This window comes from Leptidea sinapis, chromosome 9 (genome assembly GCF_905404315.1).
Source record: "Leptidea sinapis chromosome 9, ilLepSina1.1, whole genome shotgun sequence".
In the NCBI taxonomy this organism is placed as follows: Eukaryota; Metazoa; Arthropoda; class Insecta; order Lepidoptera; family Pieridae; genus Leptidea; species Leptidea sinapis.
In genome coordinates, this window is record NC_066273.1 from 891,191 (window position 1) to 908,660 (window position 17,470).

General features: G+C 38.0%; 2 protein-coding genes across 2 annotated transcripts; one reads left to right on the forward strand and one right to left on the reverse strand.

Moving 5' to 3' along the window:
* The first annotated feature begins 1,977 nt into the window (after nucleotides 1-1,977).
* LOC126965886 (60S acidic ribosomal protein P1) lies at nucleotides 1,978-3,704 on the forward strand. The gene is made up of 3 exons (XM_050809660.1): nucleotides 1,978-2,185; nucleotides 2,406-2,658; nucleotides 3,598-3,704. The coding sequence occupies exons 1-3, from the start codon at nucleotides 2,114-2,116 to the stop codon at nucleotides 3,609-3,611; spliced, it is 339 nt and encodes a 112-aa protein (XP_050665617.1). The 5' UTR covers nucleotides 1,978-2,113; the 3' UTR covers nucleotides 3,612-3,704.
* Nucleotides 3,705-14,435: 10,731 nt separating this feature from the next.
* Nucleotides 14,436-15,254, reverse strand: LOC126965885 (28S ribosomal protein S14, mitochondrial). Its single transcript, XM_050809659.1, has 3 exons — nucleotides 15,085-15,254; nucleotides 14,766-14,989; nucleotides 14,436-14,582 (listed from the first exon to the last, which is right to left on the reverse strand). Exons 1-3 carry the CDS (start codon nucleotides 15,151-15,153, stop codon nucleotides 14,477-14,479), a joined length of 399 nt encoding a protein of 132 aa, XP_050665616.1. The 5' UTR covers nucleotides 15,154-15,254; the 3' UTR covers nucleotides 14,436-14,476.
* Between the last annotated feature and the right edge of the window lie 2,216 nt (nucleotides 15,255-17,470).

The window sequence follows — 17,470 nt, forward strand, 5'->3', positions numbered from 1 at the left end:
GAAGTCCATGCTTTGTTTGATATCTGTATACCGGGAGTGCAATAATGAAAGACTTTTCTACTGAAGGGATGTTCGATAGTAGTTTTTGGGGAGCATGGTACTTGCCAGTGATGAGTGGGGATTTTATTTCCTGATTTGATGACAAGTCTATACGGCCCTCTTTACGTCATGAAGATCCATTCATCTCTATTAGAAAACTATGAGATCTATTTATAACTCAGTGTAAACTTAATTACACATCGGTAGAGCACGCTCCAATCGATGAGCCGCTTTTGGGGCCGGGAAGACGGTGCCCTTGGAACTAATAATATAAGGGATTCAAATCCCTATAGTCTATGACAGCGGAACGAAGACACGCTAAATGCTATTGGGAGATCTACAAGCACTAATGGGTTACAACAAGGGAAATATTATGAAAAGGTCTTGTCTCGACCCTTGCATTGCACAAACCGTAATAGGTATAGCATGTGATAATTGATTTACTTCCTCAGTTCCACTTGCTAAATTCCTTAACCCTCATTGGCACGGTCCGATCGAGTAAGAGGGAGATCCGCTCGATCCATAGGTACGACAATGTTCTGATACGATGGATGTTTGATGACCTTAGTATCGTACAAGTCGAAGCCCTGTGAGATTGTTTACCCGCTTTCATTGTGTGATGAAGAAGGTGACATCCACCCGAAAACCCGTTAGCTTGATATAATAATGTATTCCTCAATCTCATGTTCAAGGAAAAACCAATAGATGGCCAATGATTATGCTGCCATAAGCATACCGAACATGGCATTCGTCAATTCATGTCTTATATTGTCACAACGCTCTTGTGAACAATGAAAAGCCCCTTAATAGAAGGAAATTCCTGAAAAATTAAGGCACACATTTATCGGAACTATGAATGAGGGAAAGACTGGAAGTCCCTACTCTGCCAAAGCATGTGCGAGACAGTACCTATCACAAATATTCCTCCAAAACCAAAGCGCAGAACTCTACAGATGATGAACTGAAGAAGAACCTCCAGCCCAGAAAAGACGATATTGCACCTTTTGCACGACTAAAAAAAATATGTCAAAGATGACTTGCGCACAAATGCAAAAAAAAATGCTGCTTGCGGAGCACAGCTTCAATAATTAATTACTTTAATCGACAATAATATTAAATTTCTTAATATTTTAGTATACTTCAATTAGGTTACTCGGTAGAGTAGAAGTTTTCTGTGGTTTGAATGCTACATTCACACTACTTCATACCATACCCTGTGCCTACACCAGCGCCATTGTGGAAGCATTTTGAACTGTTATTTGCAGCAAAAGCTTTACACTTTTTCAACTTTTCTGCGACTTTGACCTCCTCCTCATCCTTCCGATCTTAATCTATTATTAGTGTGAAGTGCAAAGAGGATGTAAATATATGGTGGAGTGTGCTATTGGGCTAGAATCCGACGATAAACAAAACACTACTTAAGTGACAACTTTACAAGAGCCCTATTCTCTATGTAGTCCAAAGAGTATTTGTATATAGGGAAAAGAGAGCCCTCTCTACGCATTATGAGCTGTCTATTTGAAAGTTTGCGCCATCTGGAGATTTGCCCCGATAATAACTGTATATAAGCTCAAAATTATAAAATTCATTTTTAATGTTCTGACGCAATTAAATAACTAACTCTCCTTTTTAAAGTAGGTATTGCAATTTTTTACCATGTTGAAATTGCGCGTAAAGTTATCTTATTTTGTCACAACATAAAACATAAAGGATAGATTTAGTAGTGTAAATATGCAAAATGGAACACGAGAGCTACATACATGTGCAAACGCTATGCGTAGCCGCCATTTTATGACCAGTGGGCAGTAACACAAAAGTTGAAAGGTTTCAAAGCGAGTGACAGCTGCCAAAGCTTTCATTTTCGGGCCAACTAACAGATGGCACTACAGTCTTCTGAAAACGTCACTTTAAGGCGTCTGTCCCACCCCTGATGTAGTCTCTTGTCATAAGAACAGACTGACAGATAGTCGTATTTACGAAATTTTAATTCTCTCCGAATTTACAAGTCAAACGTGCTTGTCCTCTTCGAGCTAAGGCCTTTCCTTTTAGGCGACTTGCACTAAAATAATTAAAAATGGCATCAAAAGCTGAATTAGCTTGTGTGTACTCTGCTCTGATCTTGGTTGATGATGATGTAGCCGTAACTGTAAGTTAAATATTGTCTCACCAAAATAAAGTTTTCTTTGTATTCCATAGAGGTTATGTTACACATTATCCATTTTAATCTCGATTTTTGTTTTATTATTTTGCACTAAAGTCATGTAAATATCAAGTTCTTTTCTATACATTTCATAATTTCTCAATATTTAATCACTATGTTGATATGTTCCCTCGTGCTATTGCTTATGTCGTATTTCAATTTGTAGGGTGAAAAAATTTCAACTATCTTGAAAGCAGCAGGTGTTGATGTAGAACCCTACTGGCCTGGCTTATTTGCTAAAGCACTAGAAGGGGTAAACGTACGTGATTTGATCACAAACATCGGATCAGGAGTGGGAGCAGCACCGGCTGCCGGTGGAGCCCCTGCTGCCGCCTCTGCTGCAGCTCCTGCTGCTGAAGCTGCCAAGGAAGAGAAGAAAGAAGAAGAACCTGAAGAGTCAGATGATGACATGGGTTTCGGTAAGATTCCTTTTTTTATTAGCTTTAAGGTTAAACTTTCAAAATTTTGTGAGATCATGCCAATCTGTTTATGAGGAAATGTGGTTTAAGTCTATTTTCACTTATACATTTTGCAGTTTCAACATTTTCCATAATATACAATATATTTGGCTTACATAGTGTATTAAATTGAAAATTATTTCAGCTTGTATTTAAACTCCCTTTGATAACTCAGTATTCATTGGATTTGATTGTCAATAGTGTTAATGAAGTTGAGTGATCTTATTGAAGTTTGCAATGAAACTAATTCTTACATGTGGACTATCACAATAAACAATTAGTAGTCTGAATAAAGATGTGTAAGAAAGAAATAGTATTAAGTAACAAATAAAACAATTAATTTTTTATTGTTCTATGGGAAACCCCACATCTTTGGCAATTCTGTATAAAATTTAATTTTTTAAGCTTATCTTTCTAAAGGTTGACAGATTCACAAACTTTTGTATTTTTTAGATTATTTTGTAATGTGCCAATAAGTAATATAATATTGACAATAAGACTTAATAATATATAATATGTATAGTATAATTAATTTGTATAATACTACTAAAATCTTGTAGATAGACGAGATATTTAAAATTATTAAATGCTGTAATTTATTTTCTTCAATATATTAATTAACATATTACTATCAATGTGAAGTATTTGGTCTACTAGTTTTCTTATATTATGTACTTACCGAAAATGCAAATACATTGACTGAAACATTCACATGAGGCAATGATGCAATTATTCTGTATAATATTTAAAATTATATCGTACATTTCAATGATGTTTAGCATGTATTAGCTTCAGATTGAAAATGATTGAAAAATATTCACTGAGAGTCCTATTTTCTGCATGTTAATTTAAAATTTTATGATAACATGTAATAACCATATTTTATTTTCCTTGTTTCAGGTCTGTTTGACTAAAAGGCTTTATTTTAAAAGCTTTTATTCCGTTTTAAGCTTTATGAAGCTTAGGTGTAAGAAACTGACTTTAATATAAATTTTTAAAAACTAAAACTGTTTAATTTTATTAGTCCTTAAGTTAATACAGATAGTAAAGGGTTATTTCAATTAAATAAGCAAACAATTGAACTAATGAGTATAAAAAAAACAATATACTTTAAAATTTGTTGATGGAATTTTTCTGGATTCATAGTTCATACTGGTTCCAAAGATCACAATTATTTCTGTAATGTAACAATTAAATCCCCTTTCAGTTAGATTAATGATAATTGTAGTACTTATAATAATTATAATATATCAAATACTTTGAAGTTAGGTTGTACTAAATATTTGGAACCTTATTTTTAGGTGAGAAACTAATCTGGGAGTGAAGATAATATTGTCTCTACTTTGTTGCTTACTTACTAGGTTAAATTAATGTTTCTTTCTAATTTTTATAACTATAAATGTTATAAAGGATAAATTTATTGCATTACCACATTCATTTATGCTGGCAATTTTGTGTCAAGTTAATAGTCCAACTAAATATAAATTTAGTGCTTTTGTTCTACTTGGAGAGTTTCTACATATATTGTTAACCGACTTCAAAAAAGGGGGAGGTTCTCAATTCGTTGGTGTGTTTGTTACCTCAAAACTTTCGACTGGGTGAACCGATTTTGATATTTTTTTTTTTATTGGAAAGGATATACTTCAGAGGTAGTTTGGTTAGGTTCTGATTACGGAATCCATGACAAATTAACGGAACTCTTCAATTCTTAGAAGCAAATTAACGATACTCTGCCGAATCTTTTATGCTATCTGGATATTTAAGTCATCTACCAACACATAGTTATGGTCTTGTAATTGTCGTAGTCGAATATGATGATCAATGGGACTCCTTAACGACACAGTAAGGGTGCGATCTGTGACAATGTCTAACTGTCTGTAATCAAAATGTAAAGCACTTACGTTCATCGCTGAGTTGAAAAATTTAGTATGTCTACACATATTTAGACAATTTTTTTGTTAGTGTACTTCAAATTCACTAAAAATCATAAAATAAAAAAAAAATTAACATAAAACAACTGACTTCAAAAACACTATTCCAAAACAATAGATATAATGTGCACTAAAAAGTATAAAAATAATTGCGTATTTTTATACAATCTAATTCTAGTTATGATTATTGTAATTTTTGGAGTCGGTGTCATCCAAGATAGGTTTGTTAATACATAATAGTTAAGAGATGTGCTTAAGTCTTGAGGAGGCGAGAGCGGGTCGCGGCGGAAGGACACCGATTCCAAAAATAACAATAATCGTAACTAGAATTAGATTGTATAAAAATACGCAATTATTTTTGTACTTTTTAGTGCACATTATGTCTATTGTTTTGGAATAGTGTTTTTGAAGTCGGTTATTTTTGTTAAATAATTTTTTATTTAGTATGTATGATGTTATTTTAACAGTTGTTTTATTTACTTACTTTAGGAGTTCCATACCTAACGGGCAAGCAATAGGAAACCTATTTCTATGACTACTTTCTGTCATGATGCTATAGCTATTTGTTGTACCTACTTCATGAGATTCTTACCCTTCTTTTTATGGAAGAGGAGGACAAAATACGGTACGGGTCACCTGATGATAAGTGATCGCCTCCGCCCACATTCTCATGCAACACCAGAGGAAGTAGATATCTTAATTTGTGGAATTCGGCGGCACGAATCAGATCAAACAGACCCTATAGAAGACACTAGAGATGAAACGGATAGTGGTTTGGCCGGATATTCAGCCCTTTATCGCGTTACACAACGCGATCAGTTTGATTATATACATACATTGTATTATGTCCTATGGTATATTGTTATGGGGCAGTGCGGTCGATATTAATACCATCTTTGTGCTGCAGAAGAGGGCTATTCGCGCGATTTATAACCTAGGTCCTAAAGAATCATTAAGAGAAAAATTTAAAGAAATAAACATTTTGACTGTTACTTCTCAATACATTTTTGATAATGTTCTGTATGTTCATAAGCACATTGAAGAATTTTCTAGAAACTCTGACATTCATAATGTTAACACGAGGAACAAACAAACGTGTTTCCTTACGGAGACGCAGATATCTCGACCTAGCGATACGTCATATTTAACGTACCCTGGGTACAAAATTGAGCACAATTTTTTGCTCATGCCCGGGGTATGTGTGTACGTTAGGGAGGATATCTGCTGTCGCCGGCTCGGCAATTTTGAGGGTAGGGACCTGTCCACTCTCTGGCTCCGCGTAGATTTAGAGGACCGCGTCCGCATCTATGCGTGTGTCTACAGGTCCCATAGTGGTAACGCAGAAACCGATCATCTCATGGGCTGCGTTCAAGCGGCAATTGACGACGTGCTTGCACAGATCCCCTCCGCTGAAATCGTAGTCTTGGGTGATTTCAACGGGCACAATGCCGAATGGCTTGGATCACGTACCACAGACTACGCAGGGCGATCTGTACATAATTTTGCATTGGCGTACGATCTGTCCCAATTGGTTGAGTCGCCAACGCGGCTCCCGGATGTGGATAGCCACATGCCGTCCTTATTAGATCTTCTGCTGACTACACATCCCGATGGTTACCAGGTCATTGTCGACGCCCCTCTCGGAACGTCCGACCATTGCCTGGTCAGGAGTGTAGTGCCTATACGACGCCCACGTCGCAGACCACCAGCTACCCGCCGCGTTTGGCACTACAAGTCAGCAGATTGGGATAGGATGCGTTCCTTTTTTGCATCCTACCCTTGGAGCAGGGTTTGTTTCCCTTCGGATGATCCTAGTGCCTGCGCCGTTGCAGTAGCCGATGTGATACTACAGGGCATGGATATTTTTATACCAAGCTCTGTAGTACCGATCGGTGGCAGATCACAGCCCTGGTTCGATGCGTCAGTTAAAGCAGCATCTGACTGCAAAAAACAGGCGTATCGAACTTGGGTTGCGGCGCTGGGCACAAAGCATCCGAACTGCATAGTTCTTAAGAGAAAATACAACCGTGCCTCCAGATTATTTAAGCGGCAAATCGCCCGTGCAAAGTCATAACCGGCGAGCAGCTTTCCAGTTACCTGCTGAAAGCTGTTCTTGGTAACTTCAGCCAGCCGTCCATGCCGCCGTTGCACATGAGGAATGACACCCTAGCCCATACGGCAAAAGAGAAAGCCGATCTCCTGCGCGCTCTTTTCGCCTCCAACTCGACTCTTGACGACAGCGGAAAAACACCGCCAACCAACCCGCGGTGTCAGAGCTCTATGCCTGAAGTACAGTTCAGACAGAAAACTGTTAGGCGAGCTCTGTTTTCGTTGGACGTCAGGAAGTCGAGCGGGCCGGATGGCATTTCATGTGTGCCCCTGAGTTGACGCCGGTGCTAACGCGTTTATTCCGGCACTCTTATTTCAAAGGCGTAGTCCCTGACTCATGGAAGTCAGCCCTTGTCCATCCGATCCAAAAAAAAGGAGACAGTTCGGATCCGGCAAACTACAGGCCTATTGCTATTACCACCCTGCTCTCCAAAATCATGGAGAGCATAATTAGCCGTCAGCTCTTAGTATACCTAGAGGGTCACCAGTTGATCAATGACCGACAATACGGGTTTCGCCATGGTCGGTCGGCAGGTGATCTTCTGGTATACCTAACACATAGATGGGCTGCGGCTATTGAAAGCAAGGGGGAAGGCCTGGCAGTTAGCCTGGATATAGCGAAGGCCTTTGATCGTGTATGGCATAAGGCGCTCCTCTCTAAACTTCCATCATTTGGGCTTCCCGAGAGCTTGTGCACGTGGACCTCCAGCTTCCTCACTGGGCGCAGCATACAGGTCGTTGTCGACGGACATTGCTCGAACCCGAAGCCCGTGAATGCTGGAGTGCCCCAAGGCTGTGTGCTGTCTCCCACGCTGTTTCTTCTGCATATCAATGATATGTTGGACACCTCCAACATTCATTGCTATGCGGATGACAGCACTGGTGATGCCGTATACACGTGCCATGCACATCTCTCTCGGGAAATCGTCGACCAGTGCCGGGAGAAACTTGTGTCTTCTATCGAGTCCTCTCTTGAGAAGGTCGCGGAATGGGGTAAATTGAACCTTGTCCAATTTAACCCCCAGAAGACTCAAGTTTGCGCGTTTACCACTAAAAAAACCCCATTTGTCGCATCACCGCTCTTCGACAACACTTCCCTAAAAGCCTCGTCTAGTATCGGAATAGACCCAGGTCTCGAAATCTCGAGCGATTGCCAATTCCGTGGCCATCTGGAGGGCAAAGCCAAATTGGCTTCAAAGAAACTGGGCGTCATTAATAGAGCACGGCAATACTTCAAGCCGGCCCACATTCTAGCGCTGTACAAAGCGCAGGTCCGGCCACACATGGAGTATTGCTGTCATCTCTGGTCTGGCGCACCCCAGTATCAGCTCGATCCATTTGACCGCGTGCAACGCAGAGCAGCGCGAATTGTCGGGGACCCAGTACTCTGTGAACGGCTGGAGCACTTGGCGTTGCGTAGAGACGTCGCTTCATTGTGTGTCTTCTACCGCATTTATCACGGGGAGTGTTCCGAAGAGCTGTTTTACCTAATTCCTGCCGCCGAATTCCACCTTCGCACGACACGCCACAAGTTAGGATATCATCCTCACCATCTGGATGTGTGGCGGTCCTCCACAGTGCGGTTTACAAGGAGCTTTCTTCCACGTACTACAAAGCTGTGGAATGAACTTCCTTGTGCGGTGTTTCCGGGACGATACGACATGGGTACCTTCAAAAAAAGCGCGTACACCTTCCTTACGCTGGCGGCAACGCTCCTGTGATTCCTCTGGTGTTGCAAGAGAGTATGGGCGGCGGTGATCACTTAACAACAGGTGACCCGTTCGCTCGTTTGTCCTCCTATTCCATAAAAAAAAAAAATCTTGTTATGCCTACTACTCGGTTGGGTCGAGTTAGTAAGTCATTTGTTGGGCGATGTATATGCTTCTACAATATGATCCCAGAAAATGTATAAAACAAATGTGTTACGAAATTTAAAAGAATTGTTAAAAAACGTTTGTGTGGGAAAGGTTACTATAGCATAAACGATTTTCTTAATGACACCACGGACTGGGAATAAAGCGAACACCCTCAGGCTCTTTAATTATAAATGTTTATTGTACGATATCACATTGTAATCCATATTTTATATTTAAAAAAAAAGCCCGCTGAGTTTCTTGCGCTCATTCTTCTCAGGTCAGAGGCAGTCTCTTTTGAATGGGTGGTAGTTTTTGACGTTCAATAAGTGATTTTAAATCCTATTTTGAATAAAAATATTTGAATTGCAGTATAGGCGCGGTGAACGAGATCAAGATGAAACTAGATCCAATCTCACACATTTGCTATCAAGAAAAACAAAATCCAATTTTATAAGAGATTGGCTTTCATAAAGATATCACGGATAGGTACATCTAGTGGTCAGTTAATTTGAGCCAGTTTCCGCAGTTTTCTAGAATTTATTTTTCATCACCTGGCAACGTTTACAGCGAAAGGTCTTTTTTCAGAAGCTGGTCTGCTATACGAAGCCACGCGCAGTCGCCTTTTACCAACAAATGCGAAAAATTTGGTAAAACAAACATTTTTGACGTGCAATTATAAAAATGAACGGTGTCCCTAATTATTGTGGTATGATTTGCCTTGCGTAAAATATTAAGAATTTTACTATCCGGAATCCGGCCAGATACTGAATTGGTATCCGGCCGATAAAGAAGTTAGGTACCTGTTGTCCGTTTCATCTCTAGAACAATGAAGCGACGTCTCTACACAACGCCAAGTGGTCTAGCCTTTCACAGAGCACTGGATCCCCGAAAGTAAGTGGTGGAAAATTTTAAAACAGAGTGAAACGTTCCTGTAATTTAAACAATAATATTGTTTCTTTTGACCTACTTAATTTTTTTTCGAGAGGAAAATACATTTATGTATTTAGGCCCTGAAACAGGGCCCTTAGGTCTGGCTCGCTAACGTGGACGCCTCCTACCGACTAAAAGCCTCTTATGTCAGTAGGTTTTCCAGCAAAACAGGCGTTGCCAAGGCGGCCTTAAAGACGGTTTTCCCGACCATACCAACCAACAACCGCGTAGACTCAAATCAAGGACCAGCTGTTTACTGAATCGAATAGGGAATAGTTTATTGAAAATAATTTGTTCACCTACGCTTGTATGTATGTGTGAAACTGTTTAGTGTATGGATCAGTTCGTAGTCGGTACGACAGCGACAGGCGGATCGACAATCGACACATACGTAAGTATGTGTGTATGTAGGTATGTGTGCTTGAATTTGTGTGTATGTAAGTGTATAGCAAAGGTACTCTAATGCAAGACGAGGGTGATTCGTTGGGAAAGGAGTCGGAATTATTTTCGCATTAGCCCTAACTCAATAAAAATTATATAAACTTTTCACGTGAAAAGTGTTCCCATTATCTGTATATTCACGTGAATATACAGACTTTAGTTTAACCTTTATCAACTTTATGACCGTCAGGAAAGACCAGAACATAGCAGTTGAGTGACTCCTTTCGGTATAGCTGCCACACTATAGAATGGCCCTACTGCACATGGCTTTGAATTTTACACAAGAAGATTCACCCACCGCCACTGAAGTAATATCATGAAAGTACCTACCTATAGCTATTATCTTTTGATAACATTCAGATTAGGTATCAGTTTCTATTGATTATGTAGAAAGGACAACCCAGCCTTCACTCTCTTATACAATACACTCAATAGATTATTGCTCATTATTGTTGTACAATAAGCTACGTCAAACAACTTACGCGATATTTGTTATTGTTTAAATACTTCAATACATTTAGGGGTCACCTTGATAAGCGTATGATTCACTAGTCAAGAATTAAGCAAAATTTGTGATCTAGCAAAGTGAAAATCAAATGGGGATTTTCTGTGAAATAAATCTGAATTTATCACCAAATGCGGAATTTCTAGCAGGCACTAATGTAGCTGGCAATGTTAGATATGCTTTTGATGAAGATGCTAAGTTTACGAACATTACACTATCTCTCAAAGGTATCGGGACTGCTTGGTATAATGAGAAATCTAAAGACAACAAGAGAACCCACACTTATAGTGAAACTTATGTTGATAAATGTGAAACATTATTAGAGAAATCGAAACATGGAAAATTAATGGTGATTGGCTCATATGTTGCTCAATTCAATTTTGCTCTACCGTCAAATATTCCCCCAACTGTAGATATTTATCGGACAGAAGTATCGCGAATACTTAGATACAACGTCAAATATTACATAAGAATCAAATTTGAAAGACCAGGACTTATGTTTACGAAAAGATTCAAAAAATTTTTGAATGTGGTGTCTGATATTACACCAGTAATGCCTCGTGAACCAGTTGTCTATGGCGAACAGAAAACATTATTGCATCTCTTATCAAGGAACTCCATCGTGAAAATAAAAGCTATTATATACAATTCAGTTGCAAAAGCTGGGAAAAGGGTAAAATTTGACTGCGAAATTATAAATAATAGTAAAGTAGATGTTAAATATATAGAAACATATTTAATGGAAATTCTCCAATTGAAGAAACGGGGCAATTTCGATAATTTTTATGAATTAGTGCCAGATACAACCTCAAAGACAGCATCAATAAAAAGAGGAGACACACAAAAGATAGAGTTTGAGGTGAAACTTCCTGAAAGTGCTGCTTCGATTGATTGTTGTAGCATCATATCTAGAAGTTATATGATATATATAAATGTTAAGTTACCGGTGCCACATGTTAATTTTGGATTAAAGATTCCATTCCAAATTCAATTAAAAGATATTGCGTACGAGCAACCTCCAGATTATTGGGAAGTAATGAATGAAGATAAATTAGAAAAATTATAAGTCATAAAAGCATTATATTGTAAAGTAAAGTAAAGTAAAGTAAAGTATGCATTTATTCATGACATCACAAAACATATATACATAGTTATATTAACAAATAAAAAAAAAAATACTGGGTCATGAAAAGGACACCCACTCAGTATTTTTGGAAATGATTTCCAGTACTGATTTTCAGTAGGTACCTACCAAGTCGACTCGCTATTATTATCGCTATTATTGATATTGTGATATCTAAACGCTAGTCGCGTTATATGTAATAATAATAATATATCTTTATTAAAAGGTATGCCACCCAGTTTAAATTACAATAATATAACTATGTATAAAGTAAAATAATATAATACAATTAAATTTAAAATTAATAAATTTAAATACAATTCTGTATTCAGGTCTATTTATTTCCTATTAGTCTCCTGGTGCACTGAACGCCAATGCTTGTTAATTGAGCAATCCAGACACCCGGCCAGCGATCTCATTCTTGGATTCTCATGATCGCAAAGAAATCCGGTACTCTGGCGTCGGCAAACATGGCTGACGCGCTACAGTACCGAGGCAGCTTCATCAGGATACGATACGCATCATTGTATTGCACCCTGATGTTGTTGATGGCACGCCTGGTGTACTTCGCCCAAAGCTGACATGTATAGAAGCTTAGATAGTAAGCTCTAAACAGCGTCACCTTCACTGGGTCAGTACACTTAGCAAAGCGACGCGACAACATATTACACCTAACAGACAAAGCACGTCTCTCCCGTTCAATATCTTCGTCGTCTTTGAGGTGCTCAGTCACAATGTGACCGAGATATCTGAACCGCTCAACCCTCTCGAGTTTCTCTCCATCCAAGAAAACATCGGGGATCGACTCCGGACCTCTGCCTGAACGGAACACCATCGCAACTGTCTTCTCAACGTTATACCTATTTTAAGCCGTGTTCTGTGGCATAGCGCTCGCAGATCGCTAACAGTTTACGAAGACCCTTGATTGAGGGACTCGGAAGCACCATGTCATCAGCATAGCTAAAGTTATTCATATACGTGGAGCCTATGTCATAACAGCCGACGATGGTGCCTCAGTTCCGCAATCAGGTCAGGCTAAAAAGGTCGGGAGAGGTCAAACCTCCTTGGCGCACGCCGCATTCTAACCTATATTCGCTAGAGGTCGCGTCGCCCCATCTTACACTATTTGTTTGGTTTCCGTACCAATATCCCAACAGATTCACCGTTTTTGTTGGTACATTCAAGGCGCGTAATTTCTCTTATGCTTCTTATGCCTTCCTTCACACTTGGATCAATCAAACTTTCCAGTATTTTTCCTATCACAGTGCCTAGCGAAATCGGTCTGTAGTTTTTGACACTAGAAAGGTCACCCGTTTTGTTCTTTGGGATTGGAACCACAGTATTCACAAGCTGTTGCGGTAAATAACAAAAATGTATACAATAATTATATAGGTTGGCTAAGACCCCATATATCGACTCACCAGCATACAGAATATGTTCAAGACTAAGTCCGTCGAGGCCCGGAGATTTTCCCCTCTTCATCTTCCGAACTACCGTAGCCACGTCATTAGCAGTAAAACATGCATATGTGTCTCTCAATTTATTTGGTCAGTTGATTGGATCACCTCACTCGCCTTTAACCATCGGCTACGCGACTGCCCTTATTGCAGAGCACCTAGTTGTCGGTGTACCACTAGCGGAGACCCCGGCGAACATAGAGATTGCAGACAATGAAAGTTCTGCGACCCTCAGAGACAAATTAAAGAACTGCTAGTGTATCAGGTCAGAAGTAATAGGAGACATTGCCGAATAGTTACTAACGTACTAAATAAATTAAAACACTAACATCCAATTTACCCAAAGCACACAACTACAAATAAAAACAATGATCGAAATATGGGGTGTCGAAATCTAGAGCGATTGCCAATTCCGCGGTCATCTGGAGGCAAAGTCAAATTTGGCACCGAAGAAGCTGGACGTCATAAATAGACCACGGCAATAGTTAAGCCGGCTTACGCTCTAGCGCTCTACAAAGCGCAGGTCTGGCCACATATGGACTATTGCTGTTATCTCTGGTCTAGTCTTCTATCACATTTATCACAGGGAGTGTTCAGCTCGTTTCACCTGATTCCTGCCGCTGAAATCCACCTTCGCATGACATCCCACAAATTAGGATATCATCCCAACCATCTGGATGTGTAGCGATTTCACAGTGTGGTTTTTAATAAACTTTCTTCCACATACCACAAAGCTATTTAATTAACTTCCATGTGTGTTGTTTCCAGGATGATATGAGATGGGAACCTTCAAAAATTGTACACAAACCTTCCTTAAAGGCAGGCAACACTCCCGTGACTCCTTTGGTGTTGCAGGGGACTGTGGGTGTGGATGATCACAACACTGGGTGACCCGTATGCTTGTTTGGCCTCTTTTCAATAAAATAAAAAACAAATTGAGACCAACATTAAAAACTTGTAAATGAAATCAATTATTAAAGTTAATTTAAATTTTTAATTTAAGAAAATATTAAAAGTCAGTGTCATATCTAAACAAGATAAACCTTTTAAAAAATTATCATTTTACTTTGTCTAATCCACAGAGAGACAACCATTGTCATACTCATTCTAATATTATAACAGTAATGGTGAAATAAGAGGTGGAGAGTAAAATACAAGCAACCCTTATGGACATCTGCAATACCATTGTATGGTAAGTCCCTAAGTCATAATAGTTCAGAAATACAGCAGCTGCCACACTATCCCACAAAGTTAGCCTTGTTGGGAAAAAGTTTCCTGCACAAAAAAATGGTCAATGTGGTTTGGGTGGAATTTCTAGTGGTGAATTTCACTTATGGTAATTATTAACCTTATCTACTCTGAGTTATGGACAAATAAAACAAATCATTAACTAATATTAAAAACTATATTACTTTCTAAATCAAAACTTAATAACCCCACATGGCTCTTTGCACACCAGACAGTTTATTATAATCAGCTAGGTGTCTCCATACAATACGGCTTAGTCTCCATTCTTTCACAATGCCCCGAGGTCTAAAATAAAAGAAAATTATTTAAGGTTTCCATTTCAATGCTTTGGTCATAATGACTTTGGCTAAGAATCTAATTACAAGTAAAACAGTTATTAAATACATGTCTACCCATCAAATGTCTGTTTAAAATGTGGAACATTAATTGGAATTCACAATCTCATTGTTTTCTTCAACATTCTCTTACCTTGAAGTAACTGCACATCTATTGTTGATCCTAAGTGGTATAGCATTCATTTCAAATTTATTTATTTCTTTATCAGCAAGTTCTCGAATCTCATGCGGTAATATATTGTTTTTCCGTAAAGCATTGATTCTAGTCCTTTCCAAAAAATGTTCAGCGCTCATTCTTCGTCTTTTAACATCCCGAATCATCCAGCGATTTGCCCATTTATTTCTTAACTGTTGAAACTAATATAAAATTCCATCATTAGCCTATAAATGTATTATTATTATGATAATAGCAATCATTAATAATTACGTTACATTAAAAATAATTTATTTACCCCAAACCCTGGTACATCCTGGGATTTCCAAATATATTTACTCAAATTACCTATACTGCATAAATTCATTTTGAATAAAACTGGGACAATTATTACAAATTACAAAATTAAAATTATGAATATATAAACTTTTTTTTTAAAGGTAAAGTGATTATGGAAGGCAACTCGAGATCGGTTATCGAAAGATCGATTTTTAAAGTGAAAAAGTTCGATTTTTAAATTGATTAAAGTATTAAGTCGATCCAGTGAATCGATATTTCACCCTAGAAAATCATCATTTGATTTTGTTTGGGCAAAAACCAAAAAATTTTTTACAGATAGTTGAAAGTTCCCGTTATATTACGGTATTACCGGTTGATTACTAAAACGTGTAAGGGTATCTTAAAAACTCATGGGATGGCTTTCTTCACCTCCATTTAATAAAAGATAAGTTAAAAAGTCTCTATCGACTTTCACTCTATAGCCATCATGTGAGTATCGTCAATCTTGGGATCATCTATCCCTTGTGAGCACGTTTTTCAATTTCCGGCAACATTGCAACTGCTTGGATCTGAAAAGACTGCACAAACATTAGATATAAAGCATTGGGAAATTTAACTTTTTCAACTTTTGAAATAAATAAATTTTGAAAAATTATCTTCTTTCATACGTGATCTGACTATGATTTGGTAATAAAAATAATTGTTATTATGTAATTCCCTAAACTAAAAAAACTGATTTTATCGATAAGACGTTCCATGGTATGGTATGTTCCATGTTTTTCACAATGGATTTTTATTATAAATGCATACTTTGAAAAAAAAGATGTAAATAGAAATAATAATTTATCTTTTCGACCTTGATTTTTTGTGAATCGATCCGCTAATGATTCGTATCGATTTAAAATCGATCTTTTTCCGAAAGAATCGTCATCATCCCTAATTAGACTGTTGTTTTCTTCCACTTTTAGCAATGAGTATTTGGGTCACACGTTCCGTGCATCCGAGTTTTCTGAGTTCACTATTTCAGTAGGTACGTAAAGCTGAAAGGTAGAATGTATGTTCAACTAAACTTCTTTAGATTTAATTTAATAATCACACTCTGCTACTACTTCAATGGATTGCAACAACAGGTCTTAAAACTCTTTCAATATTTTGTCCTTTCAAAACCGAATCTGTCAATTTTTAAGGCTCATACAGTTGAACGCTGGTGCCCATACCCTGGATTATATTTCTTTCGTCGCCTTGTGCGATACTACGGCAGGTTCTTAGGTTTGTCCACAAAACTGACAAAAAGACTCACGAGTAGATTCGTCTCGGTTTTTAACCGACTTCAAAAAAGGAGGAGGTTTTTTTATGTTTGTTACCTAAAAAGTTTCGACTGAACCGAATTTGATAATTCTTTTTTTATTTGCAAGCTGGTGCTTCCCGTGTGGTCCAGATCTGACAATGGCATCCATGAGAAAACCATAAGTCTTAAATTTGCTATACATAGGTATAGCAAAGTGGATGATAAATTAACAAATAACTCAATATCGCGCTAACCGATTTCGATGATTCTTTTTTTATTGGAAAGGCTATACTTCAAAGATAGTTTGGTGAGAGTTTAGCTAGGTTCTGATTACGGAATCCATGACAAAGTAACGGAACTCTTCAATTCGTTGGAGCACATTAACGATACTCGGCCGAATCTTTTTATGCTATCCGGATATATAAGTCATCTACCATAAAATAGTTATGGTCAAGTAATTGTCGTAGTCGAATATGATGATCAATGGGATTCCTTAACGACTCACAGTAAGGGTGCGATCTGTGGCAGAATTTCCAACTATCTGTAATCAAATTGCAAAGCACTTACGTTCATTGCTGCATTGAAAAATTTAGTATATCTACACACACAGAATAATAACGCTCAGAACGATAGTTTTATTCATAGTTCCTGTCAATATTATAATTAAGAAGTAACATTATAATTAATGTGTGCGTGAGCGTCACGTACTTACATTCGCCAACACGCACAAAATAATGTTGCAAGTGAATAGACATTTCCCTAAATTAGTCAATTGTAAGAAATACTAGGTTATAATTAAAAAAGAAGAAATAAATTAAGAATCGTTGTTTTTTGAAACTCGATGAAACGAAAAATCGAGACGATAGAGGCGCCGTTCCCAGCTATACCCGAGGTATTCTAGGGTGCAGAGAATGAATTTGGGATAATCTTTGAAATCCCAGATGGCCGCCGTGTAAAATTATAAATTCAACAATATGGATACGTATTCGACCTTCTCAAGGGTGCACAGAACGAATTTAGGATCATTTTTTAAATCCAAGATGGCCGCCGTGCAAAATTATGATTACAACAATATGGATATCGTATCCGAGGTTCTCGAGGATACAGAGAACGTATT

Excerpts from the sequence above, each read along its gene's own strand:
- LOC126965885 (XM_050809659.1), bottom strand. The coding sequence starts at position 15,153 with ATGAATTTATGCAGTATAGGTAATTTGAGTAAATATATTTGGAAATCC. Across the intron at positions 14,990-15,084 it reads AGGATGTACCAGGGTTTGGG|TTTCAACAGTTAAGAAATAA; the intron begins GTAAATAAATTA and ends ATTTTATATTAG. Across the intron at positions 14,583-14,765 it reads AGATGTGCAGTTACTTCAAG|ACCTCGGGGCATTGTGAAAG; the intron begins GTAAGAGAATGT and ends CTTTTATTTTAG.
- LOC126965886 (XM_050809660.1), top strand. The coding sequence starts at position 2,114 with ATGGCATCAAAAGCTGAATTAGCTTGTGTGTACTCTGCTCTGATCTTG. Across the intron at positions 2,186-2,405 it reads ATGATGATGTAGCCGTAACT|GGTGAAAAAATTTCAACTAT; the intron begins GTAAGTTAAATA and ends TTCAATTTGTAG.